Below are 27,999 nucleotides of genomic sequence, written 5' to 3'. Positions count from 1 at the left end.
AAAGCCCGTCTCCAAGCGTTGTGTCGCCAGTCTCTTCCTGTTCTTAGTGCTGCTGTTGTTCCTTGTTTCGGAAGCCGCAGTGGCTGTGAAGATGGCGTCTACCAGCCGGTTAGTATGTCAGACGGTGCCCGGCTAGCTGAGGGGCGGGGGTCTCTAGACGGCCAATGAAGCAGCCGCGTAGGGCGAAGCGAGTGGCCGGAGATACTGGGAAGGTGCAACGGGACTGGCTGGCCGGCCCGGACAGTGACGCTTCCAGACAGCAGGACTGTCAGGATGTCGCAGGGGGTACCTAATCGTCGGCGTTATAGCCCCAGCGTCCTATGTCTTCCCAAGAGTTTCCTTTGTGGGGTCTTCTCGCCCGAGCACCACCGTCTTTGGTCCCCTGTGTCCCCAGCTCTTGGCCTAGCCTGTTGCCCATATTTCAACCGTTCTTTTTCATGTCAGTGTTTTCTACGCATATTTTTCCACCTACGGCTCAGCCAGCCTGAGGGGCCGCGAGTCCTCCTTTCCAAAGAGCGGGAAAGGGTTAGTTCCCGGTCCCTGTCGATCTGATAGCTGAAGAGTTGAAAACGTCAACGTTGGGTAAGCCGGATGGAAACTGGTTATCATCTCAGCTACTCCACGAAGTGGAAGCTAGGGCATTTCTGAAAAGTTGATTAGTTCCCTTTTAAAAGATCTTTTTACAAATGTCTCTGCGGAGTACTGAAGAAAATTTTATTCTGTCTGCAGAAAATTACTTACATATGCTGAGATGTCACTAGATAACATTATTTTTTAAGTGCACCCATATCTACAGGAAATGTATGCAGTGCCCTTAGACACAGCCTTTAATCTAGTGACCTAAAAAATGCATGCAGACCCTAATTATATCTCTTATTACCCCATGAGGTAGATATTAGTATTTTCATAAACTGAGTCATGCCAGTGTTGACCTTTCCAAAGTTAGAACAGAGTGTAGAAACTTAAGCTACCTGGTTCCTATTATCACACAGTTGGCCTCTGGTTAACTCAAAATGTATTGAAAGTTTCAAATTAATTTCTGCAGCACTTCCAGAAGGCAATTCTGTTATTTGTGTATGTGTGTGGAATTGGGTTCCCAATGAAAGTCCTTGATCAAACATCATAAGCTGGAGAAATCCAGGCCCTTTCTAGTGTCTGCCAGGACTTACCATTTTATGTTACTGTATTAAAAAAAAAAAAGCGAGGAGAGCTGCTTTAGCTAATGGCCTGTTTAGGTGTTTGGCAACAGTCCTTAAGGCCAATGACACCCTTGTTTACTGATTCTAATTCTGTGATTGAATGCTCAATCATTCTATCTGTGTGTGGTTTTGTCAGCCCAGAAAACACTTCCTTTCTGCTATGTAAATGGAAACTTTAACTTCCCCAAATCACCAAAATACAATTTATAGTCTTTCATGGCATTAGACCATGGAAGTAAATGTGATTCTATTTGGGCACAATTTTGCATTTAGTATACTATAGCAGGAAATTTTATTCGTAAAAAATGTTTCAGTAGTTAAATGCAGCGCTTCTAACCAATTTGGCATGTTTGGCCCCCTGCTGAGAGTTTGCCTTTCCACCCCAGATATACTGAGTCAGAATCCACATTTAACAAGATCCCCAGGTGATTCTTACTGATCTTGTTAAAATGTAGATTCTGATTCAGTATATCTGGGGTGGAAAGGCTATTTTTCAACAGGGGTCAAACCAGAGCAGACATTCAAAGCCCTAGTTAAATAATACAGATCATTAGTAAAGTCACAATACTTTACCCAAGTAGTACATTTGCCTTTGTGCACCTTTATTTTCTTCATTTGTTTTAAAAAAAAATCAATAAACTTTTTTTTAAGACATAGCCAACTCTTAAATTTTATGTGTCCTTGCTCTATTCCAGCTCTTGATTTTTTTTTTCTACAAGTAAGAACAAATAGTAAATGTTAGTGTTTCTACTTTTAGCATTTTTTTTTTTCCCTTGGAGAAGATGCACAGTTAATGGGCAATGGAACTGCTTGGTGTTCTCACCGAGAAGAGTACAAATGTTCTGGGTTCGAATCTAAGCTTCACCACTTACTAGTTCTGTGACCTTAGGCAAGTTATTCTGAACATGACCTTTAAAATAGAGATGATCCCTATCATGCGGGGTTGTTGTGAAGATTAATAATAACGTATATATAGCATGGAAGCCCTGTTGGCATAGTGGTTAAGAGCTGTGTCTGCTAATCAAAAGGTCGGCATTTCGAATCCACCAGGCACTCCTTGGAAACTCAATGGGGCAGTTCTACTCTGTCCTATAGAGTCGCTATGAGTCGAAATTGACTTGACAGCAATGGGTATATATAGAACAAGACACATAGTAGACACCCGGTAAAGCACGTGACATAGAGTATCTCAATTTATCTTGCCTTGCTGGTGGCTATAAAATGAGGTTTGGCAATATTTGACGTATTAGATAGTCTGAATTGTTTGAATGGTAGTAATGATTGTTTTCTCCATTTCTTCCCTATTATTTATCTGACTTCTCCCACCATCCCACGTCTTACGTGGTTCCTCTTTTATATTACTCTGAAGAGCAATTTGGTTAGAAGTTGACTACTTTAGCATGATTCTGTTTTTATTTTTGGATAGATAAAACATACAAATAGTGCAAAATAAAAAGTACATAAGAGTATATAGTGGAACACCGTATCCCTCCTTCCCCGGCTCCCAGCCATCTACTCCGCCCCCAAAGCAGCCATTGTTAAACTAGTTTCTTGGTGTTGTCTTAGAGAGTTTATGCTTTAACAAACATGTGTATGTGTTCCTACCTTCCATGCCCCCAAGAAGGGGCCTAATGTAAACACAAATTTTAAGTGCACAGCTCAGTTATTACACAGTGAGTGCACGTACATAGCTACCACCCAAGTCAAGAAATCAGGCACCACTAGCATTCCAGAAGCCTCCCTTGTGTCCTCAATCATTTCCCCTGCCCAAAGAGTACCAGCCCTGACTTCTGACGCCTGCTTTCAAGTTTACATAAATGGGATCATCCAATATATTCTGTGTCTAGTTTTTTGGTCAGCATGTTACTGTTCATTCATTTTTCATTGTCGTATAGAGTACTTCCCTTACTCTTTTCACTTAGCGTATCTTTTGAGAGGTTTCCATATCATTATATATAGAGATAACACGTAAAAATACTATAGGATATTCTATCTAAAAGCATGAAAATCTGTATCAGTCCTTTCGTTTGTATGCTGTGTTCTACATTGCTACCGTTTTATTCATTTGTAATACTTATTACTCTGCTAACATTTTCTTTTGTTTCTATATAGTTTTTATAATTTATGCTTGTTCAATATTTTACTTATGTCATAATTTCTTAAAATATTTTCCTTATGATAATTTATGGTATAAGCATGGGTATAAATCAGTCCCTTATTTTCTCAATGAGAAGACCCAAGATTTGTTTTGGTTAACACAAATATATACATTTTGAGCAATATGAATTATTTTCCAGTGGGCATCATTTTTGAAGTTATTTGAGAGTTAATATTTTGAATTGTATATGTTAGCACAGGAAAGTTTATCCAAAGCCACAAATACCTATTTACATATATCGTTGTCATTAAGTACCATTGATTCGGTTCTGATGTTGAGGTGTAATCCATACTGTATGCTGTAGTATTTGATCTTTGTCAGTAAGTGCTTCAAGTCCTCCTTCACTTTCAGCAAGCAAGGTTGTGTCATCTGCATACCAAAGGTTGTTAATGAGCCTTCCTCCAATCCTGAGGCCCCATTCTTCTTCATATAGTCCAGCTTCTGGGATTATTTGCTCAGTCCTAATGCACACCTTTTCTGATTTTAAACCACGCAATATCACTTTGTTCTGTTCGAACAAATGCCTCTTGGTCTAGGTACAAGTTCCTTATGAACACAATTTAAGCGGTCTGGAATTCCCATCTTTCACAATGTTATCCATAATTTGTTATGATCCACACAGTGGAATGCCTTTGTGTAGCCAATAAAACACAGGTAAACATCTCTCTGGTGTTCTAAGGTAACTACAAAAAACCAAACCCATTGCCATTACGTTGTTCCCGACTAATAGAACTGTCCCATAGAGTTTCCAAGGAGTACCTGGAGGACTTGAACTGCCGACCTTTATGTTTAGCAGCCATAGCACTTATCCACTATGCCACCAGGTTACCCTAAGGTAACTAGGAAGTAGAAAAATATAGACTTGAAATTTATTCTCCAACCAGTGAAATGAATGGCAAAGGACTCAAACTGCGTGGTTATATGTAAATGCCATAACTTATTGTAGTCATTATTATATTAATCAAGATTTTAAAAAAATCTTAGTAGGTTACATGTTAAGAGAAGAAACCCTTTTGTTTTCCGTTTAAACTTTGAAAGCCTTTCATGTCTGGAAATCAACGACTACTCTAATAAAAATAGTTCCAATGGAATCTACCTGCTAGTTACTAGCTAGAATATGGAGCACCCTAACTGGGATGCTTACATTGATGATTAAGCTTAAATGTTTAAGTATAAGCATACAGCATGGGAAAAGTGTTTAAAATCCTGCCCGCCCCCCCCCCCCCCGCCCCCCAACCCCGCCTGGATGAGTACTTTGTTACGTATTGGCTGAGAGGATATAAAAATGCATTTTTTTTTTCTTTTAGTTTGGATGCTCTTCCAAGAGTCACATGTCCAAACCACCCTGATGCGATTTTAGTGGAGGACTACAGAGCTGGTGACATGATTTGTCCTGAATGTGGCCTGGTTGTAGGTGAGTGGTTATTATGATTTTAACTAAAATCACTATTTCAGTACTTTTGCATATTTTCCAAACTGTCTTTTAATGAACACATATTTTACTTTTTCCCACAAGTAGTTTATATTTACTGTAATGCAAACAAAAGGAATTAGGAAACAGAAACTAGTAAAATAAATCACCCAGAGATGGAATTTTACTGTACATCCAGATGCATATATTTCTTAATGTGGGATGGGACCAAATATTTAAAAATTAAAATTGAAACAGCTGATTTAGAAGAACAGAAAAGTTCCTCAACATCGTCCTGAGTCCTTAGTCTTAAATATTTGACTTAGCGGGGGACAGAAGGAGTGGCAGTACACCATATGAAATAAGGAATAAGTGTAACCCAATTTTTGTGGCTTTTATATACTTTGGAAAGTAGATAAACATGGTTTATTCTAGAGGAGTAATGATGTATCTGTACTGAGTCTCATCTGAGGCCTTTTAGTCATCAAAAAATGATTTGTTATAATTTTCATTTGCTCATATGGAATTACTATCTATTTTTAAATTTTTAGTGTAAAATTACCCATTGCTGTTGAGTCAGTTCCGACTCATAGCAACCCTACAGGACAGAGTAGAACTGCCCCGTAGGGTTTCCAAAGCTGTGATTTTTACTGCCACATCTTTGTCCTGCGGAGCATCTGGTGGGTTTGAACCACCTACCTTTTGGTAAGCACCAACCTTTCGGTGAATAGCTGAGTGCTTAACCACTGCACCACCAGGGCTCCTAGTATAAAATTACTGCTAATTAAAAAAAAAAAATTTTTTTTTTTTTTTTTAATGCTACTTAAAATTTCAACTTGTCTTTCTTTTTGCATACTAGTAATCTATAGAGGTGGTCTTTTCAGAAATACTATTTTTATGCTGGAGATTGCAGCCAGTACCCAAGAATAGGGGTAATACATAGCAGTTTGAATTACTTAGGAATGAGACTGCTAGTAGGATTGCGGGTAGGAAGTATAGCAGAAACATGTGGTGGTGTTGTAGTGATGTACTATGGAAGTATCTTACTTGGAGGATGTCTGAGATAGTCATCCATGTAGGTTGCTTGTGTCAGACTTCTAGTGGGCATTCTAAAGCATGCAAAGTTGCTAAATAGGAGTTGAGATCCTTTAGGATTGTATTCCACTCAATAAGCAATGTTAACAGCTAATACATGCTAACAGCTGATATATGCAGTGTTCAGAAGTCGGGTGGTGCAAGAAGTTCCCGACTGACTGCTAACTAAAAAGGTTGGCGATTTGAACCCATCTAGCAACTCTGCAGATGAAAAGGCTTGGTGATCTGCTTCTGTAAAGATTACAGCAGTGAAAGCCCTATGAATCAGTTCTAGTCTAACACATGTGGTCACCATGAGTCAGGGGCTGACCAGACAGTAGGTAACAAAAGTAGCAGGCACTGTTCTAAATGGTTTACATATTCACTTACTTTATCCTCATGACAACCTGTGAGGTGACGAGTGACATAATCTTCATTTTACAGAAGAGGAAACTGAGGTTTAAGTAATTTTTGACAGCCTGGCTCCATTGTGTACACAGGAGCCAGATTTTTACCCTATATTGTCTTTCATAATACACTGAGTTCAGTCTGGGGTTGGCAGACTGTGACCTACAATTGTTTTTATATGGCCTGTTTGCTAAGATTGGTTTTTACACATTTTTAAGTGGTTGAAGAAATTAAAAGAATAATTGTTTAGGACACATGAAATTTATATCAAATTCGAGTGTCTATAAATAGTTTCATTGGAACATAGCCACACATTTGTTTATGTATTACCTGTGGCTGCTTTCATGCGATAAGGCAGAGTTTAGTAATTGCAACAGAGACTTTATGTGGCACTTTCATCACTGTACTGCACAAGCGCACTACAAATCGCAGTGACGTAGTTTTAACTTGACAGCATTTTGATTGTCACTCATGTTGTCATAATGTGACATGACTAGTATATACCCAACATGTCAGAACAAGAAAAGTGACTTTGAATGCCATGCTCTTAAGGCACAGTGGAGTGTGAATTATTTTGTTGTCAAATTAGATGGCAAAGCATTGTGTTCATTATGCAGTGATATTATAGCTGTGCTACAAGAATACAGTAAACATTGACAGTGTCAGACTAAGCACTCATCATAGTACCCCCAACTCAGGAAAATAATAGAAAACTTAAAATGGAATAATATCTCATCACAAGCAGAATTTCTTCATAAAAATTAAAAAGAGACTGCGTCGCAAGTGTTTTCTGAGTGACTCATTTGTAAGGCACGCAGGGAAAGCCATTTAGCAGTGGTGAGTTAATTCGTGTTCGATTGCAGCAGCTGAATAAATGTATCTAGGGAAAATAAACTTATTTAAGGCTTTAGCCTTTTAGCAAGAACAATCGCTTGAAGAGTTGACAATGGGAGCAACATCCATAGTCAACTAAAAATCAAGGCAAATGATTTCAAGTATTTTTTCTTGGCTCTTGATGAGTTGAAAGGTGTTACTGATATTGCTCAGTTCTTCATTCAAGGAGTCATTGCTGAGTTTGAAATGACTGAAGAATTGACCTCTATGAGTCATCTGCATGGAACAACTGTAGGAGAGAATATTTTCAAAAAAGTTGAGAAAACACTAATTCAGGACAACCTGAAGTGGAATCTGCTAAGATATAACTGATAGTGTGGAGCAGAAGATTTGTTATTGTTGTTAAATGCCATCAAGCCAGTTCTGACTCATGGCCACCCTGTGTACGACAGAAGGAAACACTGCATGGTTCTGTGCGATCCTCACAATTGTTATGCTTGAGCCCATTATGCAGTCACTCTTGTCAGTCCATCTCCTTGAAGGTCTTCTTCCTCTTTTACGCTAACCCTCTACCAAACATGGTGCCCTCCAGGGATTGATCTGTCCTGATAACATGTCCAGAGTATGTGAGATGAAGTGTCACCATCCTTGCTTCTAATGAGCATTGTGGCTGTATGTCTTCCAAAACTGATTTGTTCGTTCTTCTGTCAGTCCATGGTATTCCACTATTCTTCACTAACACCATATTTCACAGGCATCAATTCTTATTCAGTCTTCCTTATTCATTGACAGTGAAGAAGATTTAGTTGGACAGATTTACGAAGACTAAAAATGTAAGGTGTTTAAAGCATATTACTCATTTTATTCATCTACAGGTACTTAATGAAAAATATCTGAATCTGTTATGTGCTATTGAATCCATAGTGTCAGCAGTGAACTTAATTTGCTCTCTGGACTTAAGTGTCATCAGTTCTGTGAATTTTTTGTCAGCAATAGAAACTGAATATCCTGACTTGCCCTACCACACAGCAGTTTAGAAGCTTAGCAGGGGCAAAGTTTTAGTCAATTTTTTGAACTTAGGGCCCAGATTGAAATTTTTCTGAAACAGTGCTGCCCTCTCTACTATTATTGAACTCTGAATGGCTTTGGAAATTAGCTTCTGCTGCAGAATTGTTAATGTTTTTAATGAATTCAACCTAAAACGTAAAACAGTGCTTATGTGCAAAACTTACTTTGCCCTAAAGTCAGTTTGACAACAGCTAGCATTGTTTAAATCACAGTAATGTCAAATTAAACCCACTGCCTTCGAGTCGGTTCCGACTCACAGCGACCCTATAGGACAGAGTAGAACTGCCCTATCGAGTTTCCAGGGAGTATCTGACAGGTTCATAGGGTCGCTATGAGTTGAATCGACTCGAAGCCAGTGGGTTTTTGGGTTTAATGTTAAGTTGTTTCAGTTCACTTTAATACACTTCCAGTGCTGTCAAAAGTTAAAGCAAGAAATGAGATTGTCATTCCCCATACAAATTTGCCACAGATACATTTTCTCAGTTCAAACTATAGTTTCTGCAGTGTTTTTCAGACCTTGATGCAAGTGCAAAAGAAATTTTTATATTTCAAAATGCCTTTAACTGTGTAATTAAGGAGCTTCCATTTAACCTTCAATTGAAAGTGATTAATCTGCAGTGTAACGACATGGTAAAAGACAAATATCAAGAGAAGAATGCAGTACAATTCTAATGTCTTCCAAGCAATGAATATGCTCAATTAAAATAATATGCTTGTTGATTAATATCAGTATTTGGCATTATCTATCTGTGGAAGACATTTTTCAAAGATGAATTCATAAAATCTTGTTATGCATCAGTATTGAGAGATGAACATTTGTAAACAATTTTTATGATGGGGGCACTAACTTTGAACTCCGATTAAGTGAAATGTTATCCCCAAAAAAGAGATTTGTATTCTTCTCAATAATAGGACATGTATTACACTAAATTTTATCTAATTATTCTTAATTTCATCAATTAAAAATTAGATTTGTCCCACACTTATTACACACGTACATACATAATATCCTCAATTTTGCCTCTTGACCCGTGAAGCTCGTATATATGGCTCTTTACAGAAAATGTTTGCCAGCTTCTGAGCTGAATGAGAGTATTCTAATTCTGCTAAAATATTAAGATCAAAATGATAAGTTGTAAAGGTAAAGCAGGGACATAAAATTGAAGATAATTTCAGCCTCCTAACTCTTACTAACTTCTGTAGCCATTTAAAAAGTAGTGCAAAAATACTTCAGTGTACTTCTAGCTCTCCCATCAGCTTCACATCCATTTTAACCAGCAAGGAAGCTGGTTAAGATTAACCAGCTGGGGAAGCAAGTTAGTTCAGAATGGTTACTCACTTTTTTATGCTTGGGATCTTTAATTTTTCCTTGTATTTTTATGCTACTTCATATCAAAGGAAGTTAATTTTTTTTTTAGTTATTTTATTTACTTACTAGTCCTGAAAACCACTGTCAGAATTACTGTATTTTATTGTAGCTAAAGTGACTAGGCTAAATTTTAATGCCTGAGAATTAAAAAATATAATCCAGTCAAATTTAACTTTGTTTAATTTATGTGGTATTGGTTCTTCTGATACAAAATATGACTTAACACTTGTTTTAAAATATACAGTAGACATTCACAGATATTTGTGGTAGAATGTGTGATAAATGATGTCCTGCAAGTGAAGAATCCGTTCCATGACCAAACAAGGGCAGGTAGACAAGAATCTGCTAAGTTCTCTTTTGCTGAGGATGTCATCAAGTGAATGGTTAAGATGAAAATAGCTTAATTGAACATGACTCTCCATGAGACTAAATTAAAATATATATACATTAATATATATAAATATAAGTGATTATTGTGTATCAATAGCAAATTGAGATTACATTATTTGTAATATGTAACTGGATTTGTATCATCTTGCTGGCTTATGCTCTTTGTTGTGTATGCTAAGGAGACAGGGAAGAACTCAAGCAGGGAAGAACTATGCAGTCCAGTAAAGACATAACAGTTGTAGCATTTTTATACTTGAGATGTTGATCATAGAGATTTGAATTCAGACAATAACATATGTTTTCTAATAAATGATCTTGATACATGGTTTGATTATGCTTACCATAAAATTTTACATTGTCTGAAACATTTTGGATTATACTATACTTATTGAATATACATTTTGGGCAGCCTGTGGTTTCAGTAATCACCCAACAAGTTTAGAAACTGAAAGTCTTTCAGAATTATTTCTGGACAGCCCAGCACTTTACTGTGTTTAATCTGTACTTAAAACTTCGAACTTCCCATTGTCACTAATGCCCGTTAATTTCAAGCTCATGACTACATATACATACTGCCTGCCTGTCATCTTCAAAGTCGTGTATTGTTCCTCTCAGCTGAATCAGGCAGCTAAAAGAACTCATTACATCACTTCTTTTAATGAAATAATTCATAATACAAAAAACATATTTATCTTATATAGACTACCTTTTGTCTAGCCTCTAGTAATGATGTTCTCACTGTCCTTCAAGCTTTCACTCATAGTCTCCTTGAGGCCCATGACCCAGTCCCAAAGCCAGTGCTTTTGTGTTTTAAATTTTTCTTATAGCAGCACCCCACTTCCAGGAACCAATTGCTTGTTCGGTTACAGTTACATAACAAAGCACCCCAAAACTTAGTGGCTTAAAACAGTATTCTGTGTCTGTGTGTATGTATGATTTTATGGTCAGGAGTTTGGGGGGCACTCATCTGGGCAGTGTTTCCATGTGGCATTGGCTGGACCTGAGTGATCACTCTCATAATGACTTCTTTCATGAAACCTGCATTTCTGGTACCTCTGTATTCCTAGGCCTCCCCATATGGTCTCTCATCCTCCAGGGCTTCTCCATAGTTGTTTTAGGGTAGTCGTATTGTGTACATGGCAGCTGGTTTCCAAGAGTGATATCCCAAAAACAAGTGTTTTGAGAGAGAAAGTGGAAGCTGGACTAGGGTAACTAAAGGCTGTGCCTAGAACTGGCACAGGATCACTGCTGTATTCCATTTGTCAAGGTAGCCATAGGGCCCACCTAGATTGGAGGAGGTAGAGGAAGAGGCTAGACTTCAGTGTTAGAGTAACACGGTCATATTGCAGAAGAACCAGTGGGTGGGAGATATTTTCACAGCCATCTTTGGAAAATGCAATTTGCCACACATTTAATGTTTTTCTCCCCAATATTTAAATGCCTGCGTAATATGTAGTACCTATTTAGGTTGTTTCCAATTTTTTGTGGCTCTATTTAATGCAGAGCCGTGGTTGCACAGTGGTTACAATCAAAGGGTCAGCAGTGCAAGTCCACCAGCCTCTCCTTGGAAAGCCTATGGGCAGTTCTACTTTGCCCTATAGGGTCACTAGGAGTTGAAATCAACTCTATGGCAATGGATTTATATTTAACACAGTTTTTTAAAACTAAGCATGTCATAGTTTATTTAATTGATTTTCCTCTTATTTGAATTATAAAATTAAAAAAATTTAATATATGAAACGATTTGGCTGCCTCATTTTATCAGGGATCCTTAAAATATTGATAATCTTTGAAACAGGACCAATTTTTTTTTAAGACTTAATTTTTTGGAGGAGTTTTAGGTTTACAAAAAATTGTGCAGAAAGTACAGAGAGTTCCCATATACTCCCTTACCCCCTGCCTATTATTTCTCCTGTTAACATCTTGCATTCCTGTGGTACATTTGTTAAAAGTGATAAACCCACATTGATACATTGTTATTATAAATAAGTCCATAGTTTACATTAGGCTTTACTCTTTGTGTTGTACAGTTCTGTGGGTATTAACAAATGCTTAATGTCCTGTATCCACCATTAACAGGGCCAGTTTTAAAACCAAGCTTTGTCATTCCTATCATTAAAGTACAGGTTCCAACATTATTTTCCTCCAAATCCTAATAGTATGATTGTGTCACTTTTAAACTTGGACACTAGGTGGCAGTATAATCATATTTAGAACACCAATTTGTTCATAAATTTAACCTTGTACATTGCTTATACATTGGTATTTTAGCCAGCAGAGTATTAGGTTATAACCAAAAAACCAAACCCAGTGCTGTCAAGTCAATTCTGACTCATAGCGACATAGTTGATAAACATGAAATTGTTTAATCGTGACTTTTATAAATTAGGATCTCTCTGTGAGGGATTTCTAGATAAAGCTACTTTTTGTATACCATTTAAATCTGAATTCTTGTTCTCAAAAGCAATATGAGGAAAATACCAGAAAGTAGTTTAGATACTGGGTTCTAAAGAGAGAATGAATCAGCTGTGACCTCTCACTCCTAAGCTCATTTGAATATTATTTATACCAGTGAATCTGAAACGTGAATACGTGCATGTACATTAAGAATCACCTGGGGAACGTGTATAAGAAGATTTTGGCTCCCACTCCCAGAAATTCTAGTGCAGGTAATACATTAGTAACATATGGAGAAACACAAATCTATACTATTAATTTTACAGTTTACCACATTCTTTAAGATCTTCTGTATTTTTAGGTTTTTCATCTTTGTTTTCATATTTTCCATGTCTCTAGACTTAGACTGCAAACTTAAAATGTGTCTCCACTGCTAGTAGTATAATTAGGAGTTAATGGCCATAGAGTCTAGGCTCCGCTCTACTAGTTAATAAACTATGGAACTATAGTAAAGTTATATCATTTCTCCAAGCTTAGCTTTCTTCATCTGTAAGATTAGTACCCCATCCCATCCCCCAAAGCAAGTACCATACATCTAAAAATTGTTAAGAATCAAATGAGATACTATATAAAATAGGTAGTATAATTCTAGTATGAGATATCAATGATACATATTTTTGTGGATGTGAGTACTCCATTTTTTTAACCTTGTAGAAAATGAGGGTAATTGTAAGTTTGAGATACCACTCTTCATAGCATGTCAGTTGTGACATGTGCTTCAATGATTGCTATGGGTCTGCATAATTAATGCTCCCATTGTTGTATTTTAAAGATTATTGGGTTACCATCTTCAAATTAGTATTAAGAGTCTTCCTAAAGGGAAAAATCCAGATTTAGTTTGATATGGTCAGGCTGTATTTCTAAAGTACAGAGTATTTTTATTCATTTTTAACGCCTTGATTTGGCATCCTCTAAACCCTACTACAGCCTTCTTGCCTGGTTTAAGAATTTTTAATTTGGGTGCTACCTTCTCTTAAGCATCGGAAACTTACTAATTTTATTTAACACCACTGCTTTTTGAGGTAGTTTTTTTTTCCATTTTATAGATGGGGAACTTGAGACTCAGAGTGCATAGGTAATTAGCTCAAGATTCTGTGCTAGTAAGTGGCAGAGCCATTTAAATCCAGGTCTGTGGAACTGTAAAAGCCTTTGGTCTTGCCACTTTATCACACCACTCCATTAAGGCCTGTGCTGATCAATGTGAGTGATAGATAAGCAAGCCCTGGTGTAACTCTTTGGATCAGGTGTGGAAGGGAGAAGGGCAAATTAACGCAACACAGTGTGGTGAAAGCTGTGTAATAGATCTTCCAAGTATGATGAGAACACAAAGGAAGGAAGTGGTAACTTCCTGAGGAAATTACTGCTGGATTTACGTAGAAGCTAGATCTTTAAGAATTAGTAAGGGTTTATGGTAAAGTCAAGATACCATTATGGTGCTACTCAAGAGCCAAGTGAATAAGATAAAGTATTAAAGATACAGTAGAAAAAAACTTTACATTCCTGGCAGAAGACTTAAAGGCTGCAAATCAAGAACCCTGCATCCTACTGAAGATTATATCCTTTTAACATTTTTTAAATGTCATTTATAAAGACTCTTGCAAGCAACCTACCAGTGAAAAGGTTACTGTCAAAGGACATAAAATCATATTGACAGATTACTTCTCTGTGACAAATGCCAAAATACAATGAAGTTAACTGTGATTCTTAAATTTTTCATATGACACAAAAAGGAAGTTACAGTTTTTATGAATATAAACATAAATCCAAAAAATGCAGTGCTGAGTTATGTTCGCTAGTTATCACGTGCAACGGCACTGATGACTATTCCCTGATACTTCCAGTTCTCTTTTGGAACATAGGTAGGATTGTATTTCCTCAACCCCTTTGAAGTTAAGCATGAGCCCTTGATTGGCTTTGTCCAGTGGCATGTGAGTGGAAATGTGTAATTTCCAGTCAGAAACCATTAAGTCAGTGCATAATTCACAATATTCCCTTCCCCCACGACGATGACTGGAGATGTCGCAGATGATAGGGATTCCGTCACCCTGAATAAAGATGACATGAAAAGCCCCCAGCTTCCTCTCTGTAAACACGTGTAGTATAAATAAGAAATAAACTTTAGTTTTAAGCCACTAAGGAACCCTGGTGGTACAATGGCTCAGCTCTTGGCTGCTAACCTAGAGGTTGGTGGTTGAATGCATCAGCTGCTCTGCGGGAGGAAGATTACAGCCTTGAAAACCCTGCCTGGCAGTTCTGCTCTGCCCTATAGGGTCGCTATGAGTCAGAATCGACTCGACAGCAGTGGGTTTGGCTTAAGCCACTAAGCTTTTGAAATTATTCCTCATTTGCATATACTTTAGTTTTTTTGAATTGACACTTAAGAATTTGAAGGACAATAACCCACAAACAGCTATGATAAGTTTTTATAATGTAAGAAGACCCTTGGTAAGAAATGGTATGGTCTGCTAAGATGAAAGACATGGAATAAATCAATATTTATTCCTAATATAATATACTCTGAATTAGAGTAGAACAATGCTTTAATAGATTTTCAATTTACCTGTTACTTTTAAGCTTTATATTGAAATTTTGAAGATAATTTCTGTTTAAAATCAGGGCATTGTTTTTGAAAGTTCTGGTCAGTCCTACAGGTATAAAATATAAGTGAAAGTTAAACATTGGAAAGGGAACAAGTTCTTTGCCATTGATGGGGTTTTATATCTAGGACATTCAAATCAAATTTTAAAAATTAATAGTTGAGGTGTGATGGATCACTTTTATATAGCCTTTCTTGCGATAGTCTTGTAGCTTGGGTGAGACTATGCAAATCATTGTGGCCCACCAAGGAGATTGGTCAGTTTGGCATTCTGCTAGGCTTAAAATGAGCCATCCCAGAAGCAGAAAGAGAGGAGGATCTCACCACTGTCAAGAAAGAAGAGCTAGGAGTGGAACGTATTCTTTGACCTGGATCCCTGTGCCGAGAAGCTCCTGGAACCAGGACACAGAGAGGAGCTGAAAGACGGCAAGAAGCGGAGGCAGAGAAATGGTGGCAGCAGAGGCTTGCTGGTGGAGTAGGGTGCCTCCAGGCACTTGGTGGAGCTAAGTTTGCAGATCCTTGGAGCTAGAGCTGAGTGTCTTTGGGCTGAGGCTTACTGGCGGGAGTGGGATGCCTCCGGGCACATATTGGCAGAGCCTAAAACAGCTGTGTAGCACTCACCTGAGCAGGGCAGAGGCTGAAGAGCCAGAGAGAGGTTTGCCTGCACGGCTAAGAGGTTGTCCTCATCGAAGAACTATCCTGAGCATTCCTGAACCTGAATTGTAATCTGTTACTTCCCTCATAAACCCCATAATCATGCGTATTGTCTGTGGGTTCTGTGTGGCCATTGTAACAAATTATCAAACCCAGCAGAGAAGTGGAGTGCTCCCATGGGAAGGACGGATGGTGTCAGAGTGGTGAAGAGGGCTGGCAAGAGGAGGCATGTCTGACCTTTGCCTCATAGGACTCAGCCTTGGGCTGTTGATCTTGATTCTCCTTCCTCCATGTGAAGTTAGAGTTGATTAGAGGCCTACCCCACGCCATTTTTACAATTGTTTATTGAAAGTGGTAGAATATAAGCATATAAAATATTACAGCAATTACTAGTTAGATAGTGAGATTTTTAACAACAACAACAAAGAATCTAATCTTAAATGTGACATGTGATATACATATACTAAAAGAAGGTGTCGAGGAAAGAGAGTATTCCCATAGCCAAGAAGAGTGATAAAAATTGTTCAGTCCTTCCCAAAATAAATACGTAGATTTGATGCAAGTTAAATCAAAATCAGTAGTATTTTGATACTGGGATATAATTATATACAAATGAACAGATCCCAAATGTATAGTTTGAGTTTTAGCATGCATATACCAGTGTAACCAACAACCTAGTCAAGCTGTATAGACCATTTTTATCACCCCAGAAATCCCTCCCCTCCCTTTCCAGTCAGGCACCACCCATCAGCAGCAACCACTGTGCTGATTTCTGTCTTCATAGATTGTTTTGCCTGTTTTTGAACTTGATGTAAATGGAATCATACAGTATGTACTTTCTTGTGACTAACTTCTTTGGATTAAAATAATGTTTTTGAAATGCATTCATGTTATTGCATGTATCAGTGGTTTATTTGCTGAGTAGTATTCCATTTTATAAGTTTTCCAATGGAGAATATTTGGGTCATTTCCAGATTTTGGCTAATATGAATAATGCTGCTGTAATCATTCTTGTATGAGACCTCTGTGAGTAAATACTTACGAGTAGAATTGCCAGATTATAAAGAAGGTGCCAAAGGGGTTGAACCATTTTAAACTGGTAGGAGTGATTTTGACAGTTCTCAATTTCTTTTGAAAAGTAAGGAGATGAAACTCATGTTCTCTTTCAAATGTAAATGTACGTACTGTCTCTGTTTACTTTTTTTGGATGGGGAACTTGATCGAAAGTGTTCAGAGATCGTACTATGTAGATGGAAGGAGGAGTAGTGCCTGAAAAGAAAAACGTATCCAGTTCTAAATCTTCACATATGGACTTTCTGTTCTGGTGTTAATTATATAAAAATCCATGTGTGGTTAAGGAGAGACCTGGTAAAAATTGGCCCGTTTCTAGAACGTCAAAGGATACGGGAGGTTGTATGTATGTGTGTTAATTGGCAGGCTTCTTGTCAAAGATTGATTAGACTGAAAAATTATGGCTACTTTGTACCACTAATCCCTTGAAAAGATTCTGTATTGCAGTTTTCTTCCAGAGCAAAATTTTAAGTGCTGCCTCATTTAGATTTTCTTCAAATGAAAATCCTTAACATATTGGGTTTTTTTTGTTGAATGATCTTGCCCTATTTCTTCTTACTCAATGCATTTAATCTGCTGGTTTAGCTTCAGTTTTGTGATGTGCTGGTCCGAGTTATTTTGGAAATTTTATTTCTTACACATGCTATGTTTTGAGCAGTTAAATATAAAAAGAAAGAATGGCTCTTAGCACAAACCGCAGATTCTTGAATGAGTCATTTAGATCATTCCCACGTATGTGGAAAAATTACATCACTACCCAATGCTGGGTTTTCTATTTATACTATACTAGGCCAGTTTTTTTTTTTTTTTTTTTAATCCATTTTGCCTTTTTTAAGGCAGTATAAAGTAAGCAGTTAAAAATACTCATGGTAAGTTACTTTGAGGCCAAAATTAAAAACACTCTGAAGTGAAGCATTTTGACTAACTAATGGTTTAGCCAGATTTCTAGAGGCTTAAAGATGTGGCCTTTGTGTTTGCTCTGTTCTCTTCATTAAAAAAAAAAAAAAGATACATTGTGGTAATTAAAATATTACAAGTTAATGACAGCATCTGATTTTTTTTAAGCATTTGTAATTTAGAAAGTTACTCCAGGTTTGAAAGCCACAATAGTTTTTTGCCTTGTGCATCTTTGTGTTTTTATTTTGCTGAGTAAGAAACTCAGATTCACTTTTCTGCCTCTGAAAACATAAAGACATGGGCATACTGTGGTATAACTTTAGTTGGTGGGAACTATTAAAGGAATCAAACTTTGTCTAAAAAGCTTGCTCCACTGTCCATTAAACCTTCAACCCCTTATTTTGGGCTGCCTGATGTCTGATATAATGGAACTTCCTAATAACCAATCTCCCTGCTTCTGCTTTCCCTCTTTATCATTGCATAAAGGGGACGGCAGCAGGGACCATACCTCTAACCCCAGTCCCCTTGTGACATGGGCACATGATAGTCCAGATGATACCTGGTTACTCAAAGGTGATTTGAAAATCTGTTTTAAAAACAATTCTTCCAAAGCCTTCAGTAATGAATCTGTTTACCTGCCTCCTTAAATAAATGTTAAGATTAGATTATGATTACTATGCTACTTTTGAACATTTTAATTTAATATACTATATATAAAATAATTTAGAAGCTATAGGAAGATCTGTGTTGAGTTTCTTCCTTCTCTTCCCTCCTTACCTCCTTTGATGCCCTGTTAATCACATACCTGCAGCAGAGCACTCTGATACTTTTAAAGTCTAATACGGAGAAGAATGTTTTAAAACTAGTGCCTCTCCTTATTCCCCCCCCCCCACCAGAAAAGGAGAGAAGCTATCAGAATATCTGCCATCTTTTTTTTTTGTTTTTTAATTTTCATAGTGGTAATAGCTAATATCAAGCACTCACTTTGGACTTTTTAAGCACTTTACCTGCATTCTGCGTGTATTAGCTTATTTAGTCTTTACAATTTTTAAAACATGAAGTTACTGAGGAATTTTAAAGTTGGGAAAGTAGAGGCACAGATACGAAGTAATTTGTCTAAGGTTGAAGCACAAATGTCAGCATCCACACTTTTTTTATTGGCTTTAAATGAAAGTTTACAAATGAAGTCAGTCTCTCATCCAAAAATTCATATACACCTTGCTATGTACTCCTAGCTGCTCTCCCCTAATGAGACCACACACCCCTCCTCTCCACAGTGTATTCCCTGTGTCCATTCAACCAGCTCCTGTACCCCTCTGTCTTCTCATCTTGCTTCCAGACAGGAGTTGCCCACATAGTCTCATGTGTCTACTTGAGCCAAGACGCTCACTCCTCACCACTATCATTTTCTGTCTTATAGTCCAGTCCAACCCCTGTCTGAAGAGTTGGCTTTGGGAATGGTCCCAGTTTTGGTACCAGGAATATGCTGGCTTCATAGAATGAGTGTGGGAGTATTCTATCCTTCTCTGTGCTCTGAAATACCTTTAGTAGTAGTGGTGTTTTCTTTTTTGTGGTGTCTTTACCTGGTTTTGGAATCAGGGATATGCTGGCTTCATAGAGTGAGTTTGGGAGTATTCTGTCCTTTTCTATGCTCTGAAATACCTTTAGTAGTAGTGGTGTTAAGTCTTCTCTGAAAGTTTGGTAGAATGCTCCAGTGAATCCGCCAGGGCCAGGTTTTATTTTTTGTTGGGAGTTTTTAAATTACCTTTTCAGTACCTTCTTTTCTTATGGGTTTATTTTGTTGTTCTACCTCTGTTTGTGTTAGTTTAGGTAGGTAGCGTGTTTCTTGAAATTTGTCCATTTTTTCTAGGTTTTCAAATTTGTTACAGCACAGTTTTTCATAGTAACCTGATACGATTCTTTTAATTTCAATTCAGTCTGTTGCAATATTGCCCATCTCATTTCTTATTCTGATTATTTGCATCCTCTTCTGTTTTTCTTTTGTCAGTTTGGCCAGAGGTTTATTGATTTTGTTAATTTTTTCAAAGAACCAGCTTTTGGTCTTGTTATAACTCTTTCAATTGTTTAGCATGCACACTCTTAACCGTTACATTAGTTGACTCTTGGTACCATAATTTCTTTTAATTGCTGCAGGAACTTTTTCTGCCGTTTCTTTCTCCTTTCTGCTTGTTGTATGTAGGCAAAGATGAAAGTGGTCTGGTTTCTCAATTTTATCACACTTTGGTGGAAAAGTTCATATTTTAGAAATGCAATATAAAACAGACTCTGGACTCATGTGAATTTCAGTTCTAGCTGTGTGATCTTAGGCAAATTAATTTTGTTTGTCCAATGGCAATAAAAGTGGACCTACGCTCTTAATAAGGCAGTGAGAATTAAATGAGAATATTTACAAAGGACACAATAAGTAGCATATGTAAGTGTTCAGTGTTAACTCTCATCTACTGTGTAGATATTAACCAGCCATTGAGCATTTTCCCCTAACCAGTAATCAGTCATATCTTTTGGTCTTAGATTTCTTGGCATGTCCTATATAGTATCTGCCCCTTGCCTAACAAAAGTTTGCCTACCTAACTTTCTTCTCACTGATTCTAGGCTTAAAGTTTATTCTGTATAAATTATTTGGCCAATCATATTCTTTTTGTCAGTGAGTTATTTTAAAAACAACCTTATGCTTAGTTTTCTGCAAAGCATTTTCCATGAAAACATAGTGATTTTTTTATATTAGATCATATGCATTAAAAACCATTCTGAATAGTATTTTCTGTTTTTTTCTACATGCCTGTTGCAAATTTGTGCAAAATTTGGTTCTGAATCATTATATTGCCATATCTTTGCATCATTTATCCGTAGATTTATTCTGCTGTTTGTTTTTATGTTGATTAATTTTTCTCCCAAGAGTTAGAATGTGGCTAATCATAGCATAATGTTTAAAGAAGGTTATTAATGGGCTGGCACAATAGTTAAAGGAATGTTTCAGGACAAATTGCTGAGACATGATATTTAAGCTGGGGCCTATATGTCGTTCTAGAGATTTCCTGGAACCAAAGGGTGGAGTTGGGCATTAGACAGTGTTAATAAATCCTATCTTGACAAGATGATTTAGATTTGTGCTTACATTCTTAGGTGATCGGGTTATTGATGTGGGATCCGAATGGAGAACTTTCAGCAATGACAAAGCAACAAAAGATCCATCTCGAGTTGGAGATTCTCAGAATCCTCTTCTGAGTGATGGAGATTTGTCTACCATGATCGGCAAGGTAATTAGTCCGTTTGCCAAGAAATACCAAGCGCAGAGTGACCAAAGTCCTCTGGGAATTTGTGAACTTCTCAAAAGTATCAACTACTTGCCCCAGTGGTTAATCTTGATCTGTGACTGAGATTTGCCAGTTACACAATTTTGAATGATGGTTGACATGTGCATTTCTTCAATGTTTAAAGATAGATGACCAGATAGAAATTACAGGGTCTTTATTTCTCAGTCCTTGTTTTCATGGAGCATATTTTTCACAAAAATAGAGTTGAGTATAGTACAGTTTTTATGAATTAATATTGATGTGTTCCTTCAACGTCAGGAATGTCATCTCTTTTCCTTCCATACACCTAAGATAAATGGGAGCTCACTATAGCTTATTTTCTAATATTGGTGGAATTATGACTTACCTAAGCTTTACATTCCTCATCTATACAATAAGATACTAAGGATTACATGGGAATGTATGTAAAATATTTGTAGTGCAACATGTAGCTTGCAGTTTGTGTGGAATAAGTGGTAGCTGTAATTATTCTGTAAGGCAGGAACATAATCTTCCTGGCAACCTAGCACTTTTTTGCAGTCTGACTTAGAAGTAGTAGTGGCATTATTCTGAAGGACTAATGCTGTATTAGAACTTAATCTTTAACTACTGCACAGTCTGTTTTTGAAGAAAGTGTCATGAAAAATCAGGTCATTATTTTTTCATGCTCTGTAATTGCATGTCAAACTAGAAAAACATGGGATAGGCTAGTTTAAAAAGTTTACAGTATTTTATCTACATATATCTTTTAGTAGTTTATTTCCACATTTACTTTGCCCTTAAAGGCTGGGAAAAAAATATGCTAAGGACGTTTTAAAATACTAGATTCCAACTAATTGTGACACTGTGACCTTTTTTTAATGTTTAGTTTTTTTCAATAGGAAACACATGACTCAAAAACAAGTATAAACAGAATACAGTAAATATTCCTTACCCTTCACCCCCAAACTTTCAGTTCCCACAGCAACCCCTTTCCCTGCCAAAAGGAGGTAACCACTATTATTAGTTTCTTCTGTATCCTTTGAAAGTTGTTTATGGTTATAGGGCAAGACAGAAAGAAAAAATTTTTTAAGATGCTACATATGTCATACACTAAATTCAGTGTGTATTTGGGAATATTTCTGGACTTAGTATTCTGTGCCTATCCTGGTCTAGTTATTCAGATGCTGGTACCACACTGGAAATCCTGGTGGCATAGTGGTTAAGTGCTACAGCTGCTAACCAAGAGGTCGGCAGTTCAAATCTACCAGGCACTCCTTGGAAACTCTATGGGGCAGTTCTGCTCTGTCCTGTAGGGTAGCTCTGAGTCGGAATCGACTTGACGGCAGTGGGTTTGGTTTGGCTTTTGGTACCACACTGTTTTAATTTCTGGTAAGACTTGTTCTCCCCCTTAGGGCTCTTCTTTTTCAGCATTTTCTTCACTGGCCTTTTCCATGTAAAATTTAAAATCACTTTATTTACTTTAAAACAAAACAAAACACTGTTTTCACTGGAATTTTGGCTAAGCTTATTTGCAAGTTGACATAGGGAAAATTGACTTCTTTGTGATAAATCTTATGTCGAAAAACGGGATGTGTCTTTCCATTTCCTTGAGTCTTATGTGTCCTTCAGTTGATGTTTCAAAGTTTTCTTCATGGAGGTTTTGCATATTTCTTAAGCTTATTCCTAGATATTTTGTCTTTTTTGTTGCGATTGTTATTGGGGTATTTTCTTTCATTGTGTCCTAACTGGTTGGTTGTACATAGGAAAGCTGTTGATTTCTGTTTATTATTCTTGACCTTGCCACTTCAGTGAATTCTCTTATTATTTATGGCAGTTTTTCAGCACTTTTCTTGGGTATTCTAGGTATATAACGATACTGTCTGCAAACAGTTTATCACTTCCTTCCCAATTTTATACTTCTGGTGTTTTTCTCATCTATATTGGCTAGTTTTTCCAATACCATCTTACATGATAGTAGTGATAGGAGGTGCCTCTCTCTTCCTTCCAACTTTGTGGTAATGCTGCTAGTGTTTCTCCTTAATCATGGTGCTGGGAGAGTGATTTTCTGATGTGAATAAGTACCTATCTGTAGTGTTTTATGGATTTTATCAAAATTAGATTTTGAGCTCGATTGCTTTTTTAGTACCTTCACTGATGATCATATGATTTTTCTCCTTAGAGCTATTAATATGATAGCTCTATTACTAGATTTTCTAATAATATTCTTGCATTTATGGAAGTCTTTACTTGTTCAGTATGTACTATTTTCAATACACTATAGAATTATGTTTTTCAGTATTTAATATTTTACATCATATTCATAAGTGAAATTAAACTGTTTCTTTTTTCATTCAGTTTTGTGAGGTTCTGGTATTGTTACAGTCACTTCATACACATTTTTTAAGTTTTCCATTTTCTGTATTCTTGAACAGCTGTTAAGAATTATATGTTAAGTATTTGATAGAAAGCCTCTTTAAAACCATCTTAGCCTGGTACTTTTTCTATCAGTGGGGAGGGAGAGTACACAGGGTAGATTTTTGGGGGCAGTTTATTATTTTTTTTTTACATGGAGTAAGATCTCAACAAGTTATGTTTTCAGGTTTTTTTTTTTTTTTTGCATCGAGTATAAAATTTTGTTTTATAGGGTACAGGAGCTGCAAGTTTTGATGAATTTGGCAATTCTAAATACCAGAATCGGAGAACAATGAGTAGTTCTGACCGAGCAATGATGAATGCATTCAAGGAAATTACTACCATGGCAGACAGAATCAACCTCCCTCGAAATATAGTTGTAAGTTCTTGACTACCTCCTTTAAACCGTTCTGGCATTGACTTAGCATAATGAACATATGAAATTTTGATATTGCAACTAATTAAATGGCCTAGAGTTAATTAAACTTAGTTCCTCTGCTTTGAAGGATCGAACAAATAATTTATTCAAGCAAGTGTATGAACAGAAGAGCCTGAAGGGAAGAGCTAATGATGCCATAGCTTCTGCTTGTCTCTATATTGCCTGTAGACAAGAAGGGGTTCCTAGGACTTTTAAAGGTAAGTTTTTGGCTGCATAGATAAAAGTGTCATTACCTACATCATGTTAAAGGAATAGGCCAAAGTCCAGCAAGCAGCTTTGACACTAAGAAACTATCCTGTCCTTGTTGTTACATACTCTAATCCACCTGAGCATCATTTGCTAAGGCCTGCTTATTTTGTTCCTTGACAACAAAGTCCTACTGTACTGTTACTAACCGTGCTTTTTCCAGGCTGTTTTCACATGTAGCTCTTTTTTGTCCTTGTAAGCCCACTTAGTTTTTTGCTATTAAGCTCTTGTGATTGACTGACTGTGGGCTTTGAAGGCCTGGCATCATAAGTTGGAGTATGCCTTGCAGTGAGTCTGTACACTTAATTTAGGGAAAAGAGTTTTCATTCCTAGTACAGATCTCTATGGGTAAGGGAGTCAAGTCTTAAAAAGCATTAGTGAAATTTTTTTTCTTGATGTATAGGGTTTGCATTTTCACTTCTACTTTTGAAGCTTTAACCGAACTGTCATTTTTCCTGTAGTTTCCAGTTACCCACGAATATGTGCCAACCTAATCACACAGTGTCGCAGTGATAATTATGTTGACCTTTGCTGCCAAAGCTCAGTTTATCTTAAGACCATAATTATTCTTTATTCATCTAATGAATATTTATTTTTACACATTATCTTAGGTTTAAGTGAAGAGGTAGTGGCCTTTATCATCATCATCATCTTTTTTTGTTATTACAGATGAAATAGGCCTTTGTGAGATTTACTCTGAAAGTGTTCAGTAGTTAAATGTTTTAGAATAACAGTCAAATGTTTGATCTCATTTAGATACAGCCTACGGTAGCAGAGACATTGTATAACTTGAGTAGAACTCTTTAGCTTGAGTATTTTCTTTCATCTTCTTGGTAAGATTACAACGGATTAATATATAAATAAGTTTTTTATTAGTTGAAGGAACTTATTTACATGAATTGAAATTTCAAAGAAGTTAATATTTTGAAAGATTAAGACCTAAATTTAACTTTTTTTTTTTAAGTTTTTTAAAGTGTGATAAAAATTTAAATTAGAAATTTTAAATTAATTCTATGGCAGGTATCACTGAGAGAATTACGGTTTCATCTTCAAGGCATGATTGAATTTTTTGCAATTAACATGTATTAATTTTATAATCAGACATGGTAGATTTAAAAATGAACTGTATGGATTTAGATTATATTTCAGTAAAAAAAATTATTTTTTTTTTTTAGAAATATGTGCCGTATCACGAATTTCTAAGAAAGAAATTGGTCGATGTTTTAAACTTATTTTGAAAGCTTTAGAAACCAGTGTGGATTTGATTACAACTGGGGACTTCATGTCCAGGTTCTGTTCAAACCTTTGTCTTCCGAAACAAGTGCAGATGGCAGCTACACACATAGCCCGTAAAGCTGTGGAACTGGACTTAGTTCCAGGGAGGAGCCCAATATCTGTGGCAGCGGCTGCTATTTACATGGCCTCACAGGCTTCAGCTGAGAAGAGGACTCAAAAAGGTAGGATTCTTCATAAAGAATTATGGTAATGAAGTTGTGAAGGTTATAGTGTGTGATTATATTTCCATCTGTAATTTTTAAGCAGATGAAATTATCCAGAACCTACGCTTAACTCCTCACCGTCAACAACTAAGAAAATTTTGTATAACTCTATACAAACTTTTTTCCCTCACTTGAGTTCTTGGAAGTTTTTATTTTTTTCCCCAAATTTTCTTGGCATTTTTGAATAGTCTCTCCACCACCCCAAACTTATCTTTTTAAATCTTGAAGGGAGGAGTCCTGCTTGTTTCTCACTACCAGCATAGCACCCTACAGATAAAAAAAACAGATAGGCACACTATAAATATGTTGACCATCGGCTTTAGCATTCTGCGAAGCCTGTTCTCCTTTAGTGCAGTATTCGCAGCTTGTTAATGAAATGCTGAAATAAGTGCATATAAGTAGTTCAGCCTTCTAAAGCCATTTGTAACATTTTAGTGGTGCATGGGGAACATTCAGACAGAAGTATAAAGTGAATTTATTCACAAGCTTATATTCCATGGACTCCTTCTTTGATCCTCAAAAAGATTTTTAAAGAAAAAGGAGCAGTCGATATAAAATGAGGTAGTGAATTACTGGCTGCAATAACTTTATAACACCCTATTCAGAGCAGCCTTTTACCTGAGCTGAGGCTATATGTTTCTATATTGATAAAAGTAACAAATAATATAGAGGAATGGTTAGAAAGAGGAAACTAGCTCTTAGTTCTTTAAATGTGCCATTATCCATTCCCCTTTGGCCTCTACCCCTGCCCACCCCCTTTTTTTAATTATTTTTTTTCCCACCTGTATTTTTAAAGGAAAATTTGAGTCTTCTGATAATATTTTGAGAAGTTGCAGCCAGGTAGATTGAACTTACCTTCATTCCTAGTTATAAAATTTATTCTAAACAAGCACATAAAGCATTTGTTTTGGAGCTTTCTACATCTTGTGTTTTACGTGGAGAGCTTTCTTAAAATTTAAGGCGCTTTCTCCCCTCCTGAGAGGCCGGTTGATGTGCAGATAGTTGACACTCACCAGTATCTGTGTCTACAATATTGTGATGCAAGATGAGGTTAAGTGAATTTAACATGAGCTAATTGCACATTGAAGGCAAGCATCCCCACCAGAAGTCAGTAAAACCTCACTGATTTGAACTGAAAGAAGATGTAGTAAGAAAAGCTTGCATTAAAGGGTGTGTTTTTAAAAACTCATCTTGGTTAGGTATTTATAATACCCGATACTAGTGCCAGTTAGCGGCAGTCCTTCTTAGATTTCCTTTAATGATTCTAAAAGAAGAAAATGAGACATTTAGTGACTTTGAAGGGGAAAAGTAGATCCACTCCTAGGATTTTATAATAGACTTTAGAAATACCCATGTCAGCACAATACATATGCTCAAGTATATTGTGTAGTAAAACATCTATTATGCTGTGATATGTAGCTCTTTGATCCCAGATATATTAAGTAGAAAAAAGAGGCTATAGAACAGTATTCATAGTAGGATTTTATTTTGTTTTTAGCAGAGGTTAGCAACTGGGGACATGTTGCAGGGGACGTTCAAACAAAGGTGCATAAAGTGAATTCTTTGCAAGAATGTATTCATGGATTGCTTCTGTGATCCTCAAGAAGATATACAAAGAAAAAGGAGCAATCAGTTCTAAAAATACAATGACCAATATAATAGTTAGAACTCATAGTACTATGTCCTGAGCACTGTTCATATGTTTTACATATATTAGATCATTTAATATTCACGACAACCCTTTGAGGTAATAAGTACTACTAACTTTAGCTCCTGCTTTCTACTTTTTGGTGTGCATTTCCATTGTCAGTTTTTTAAAATCAGTATTTTTGCTTTTCTTTTCACTGTCGTTTTACACTACCGTATTTGTCACAAATTAGAATGCAGGCGGTAGAAGGGAGGTAGGATGGAAGTTAACACTAATATTTTGATTTTTGTCTTTTAGAAATTGGAGACATTGCTGGTGTTGCTGATGTTACAATCAGACAGTCCTACAGACTAATCTATCCTCGAGCCCCAGATCTCTTTCCTACAGACTTCAAATTTGACACCCCTGTTGACAAGCTACCACAGCTGTGAAGTGAGGCAGCTGACGTCAGACTCTTGTGAACACTGAACTTTGCCTGTTGTACGTAGCCCGTACACAGTGCTGGATCGAGCCTTTAATGAGGAAGGAGAAAAGACGTGGTATGCATTCCAGGGCTAAATATTAATTGCTTGGCTTTCTGTATGTATATATTAGTGAAACATATTTAATGACTTAAATTTCCTATTGAATTTGCTTTCTTTTGTAGCAATCTAGGAAGCTGTATTTTGGAAGATATTTGAAATGATGTAATTCTTGAATAAACCATTTTTCAAAATTAAAGTTTTTGTTATAATTACAAGTCATATGTAATTTATAATATATAATTACAAATAATGCATCATCGCAGCTACTAAAGCTGATAGGAGGCATTGTTTTATTTTTCTTTATATATATTCAGTTTTTTATTTTAATAAAGTCATGGAAATAAAGGCT

The 27,999-nt window shown here is 36.6% G+C and overlaps 1 protein-coding gene across 1 annotated transcript; it reads left to right on the top strand.

Annotated features, from left to right (window-relative positions):
• GTF2B (general transcription factor IIB) lies at positions 1–27,991 on the top strand. Its single transcript, XM_049879695.1, has 7 exons — positions 1–108; positions 4,665–4,771; positions 20,731–20,864; positions 23,527–23,673; positions 23,801–23,930; positions 25,155–25,436; positions 27,424–27,991. The coding sequence occupies exons 1-7, from the start codon at positions 92–94 to the stop codon at positions 27,555–27,557; spliced, it is 951 nt and encodes a 316-aa protein (XP_049735652.1). The 5' UTR covers positions 1–91; the 3' UTR covers positions 27,558–27,991.
• The last annotated feature ends 8 nt before the right edge of the window (positions 27,992–27,999 follow it).

This window comes from Elephas maximus, chromosome 3, assembly GCF_024166365.1.
Source record: "Elephas maximus indicus isolate mEleMax1 chromosome 3, mEleMax1 primary haplotype, whole genome shotgun sequence".
NCBI classification, from domain to species: domain Eukaryota; kingdom Metazoa; phylum Chordata; class Mammalia; order Proboscidea; family Elephantidae; genus Elephas; species Elephas maximus.
The sequence above is the reverse complement of the archived record's forward strand: the minus strand, read 5'-3'. Positions and strand labels throughout refer to the sequence as shown.

Excerpts from the sequence above, each read along its gene's own strand:
- GTF2B (XM_049879695.1), top strand. Across the intron at positions 20,865-23,526 it reads TGTCTACCATGATCGGCAAG|GGTACAGGAGCTGCAAGTTT; the intron begins GTAATTAGTCCG and ends TTTGTTTTATAG. Across the intron at positions 23,931-25,154 it reads GGTTCCTAGGACTTTTAAAG|AAATATGTGCCGTATCACGA; the intron begins GTAAGTTTTTGG and ends TTTTTTTTTTAG.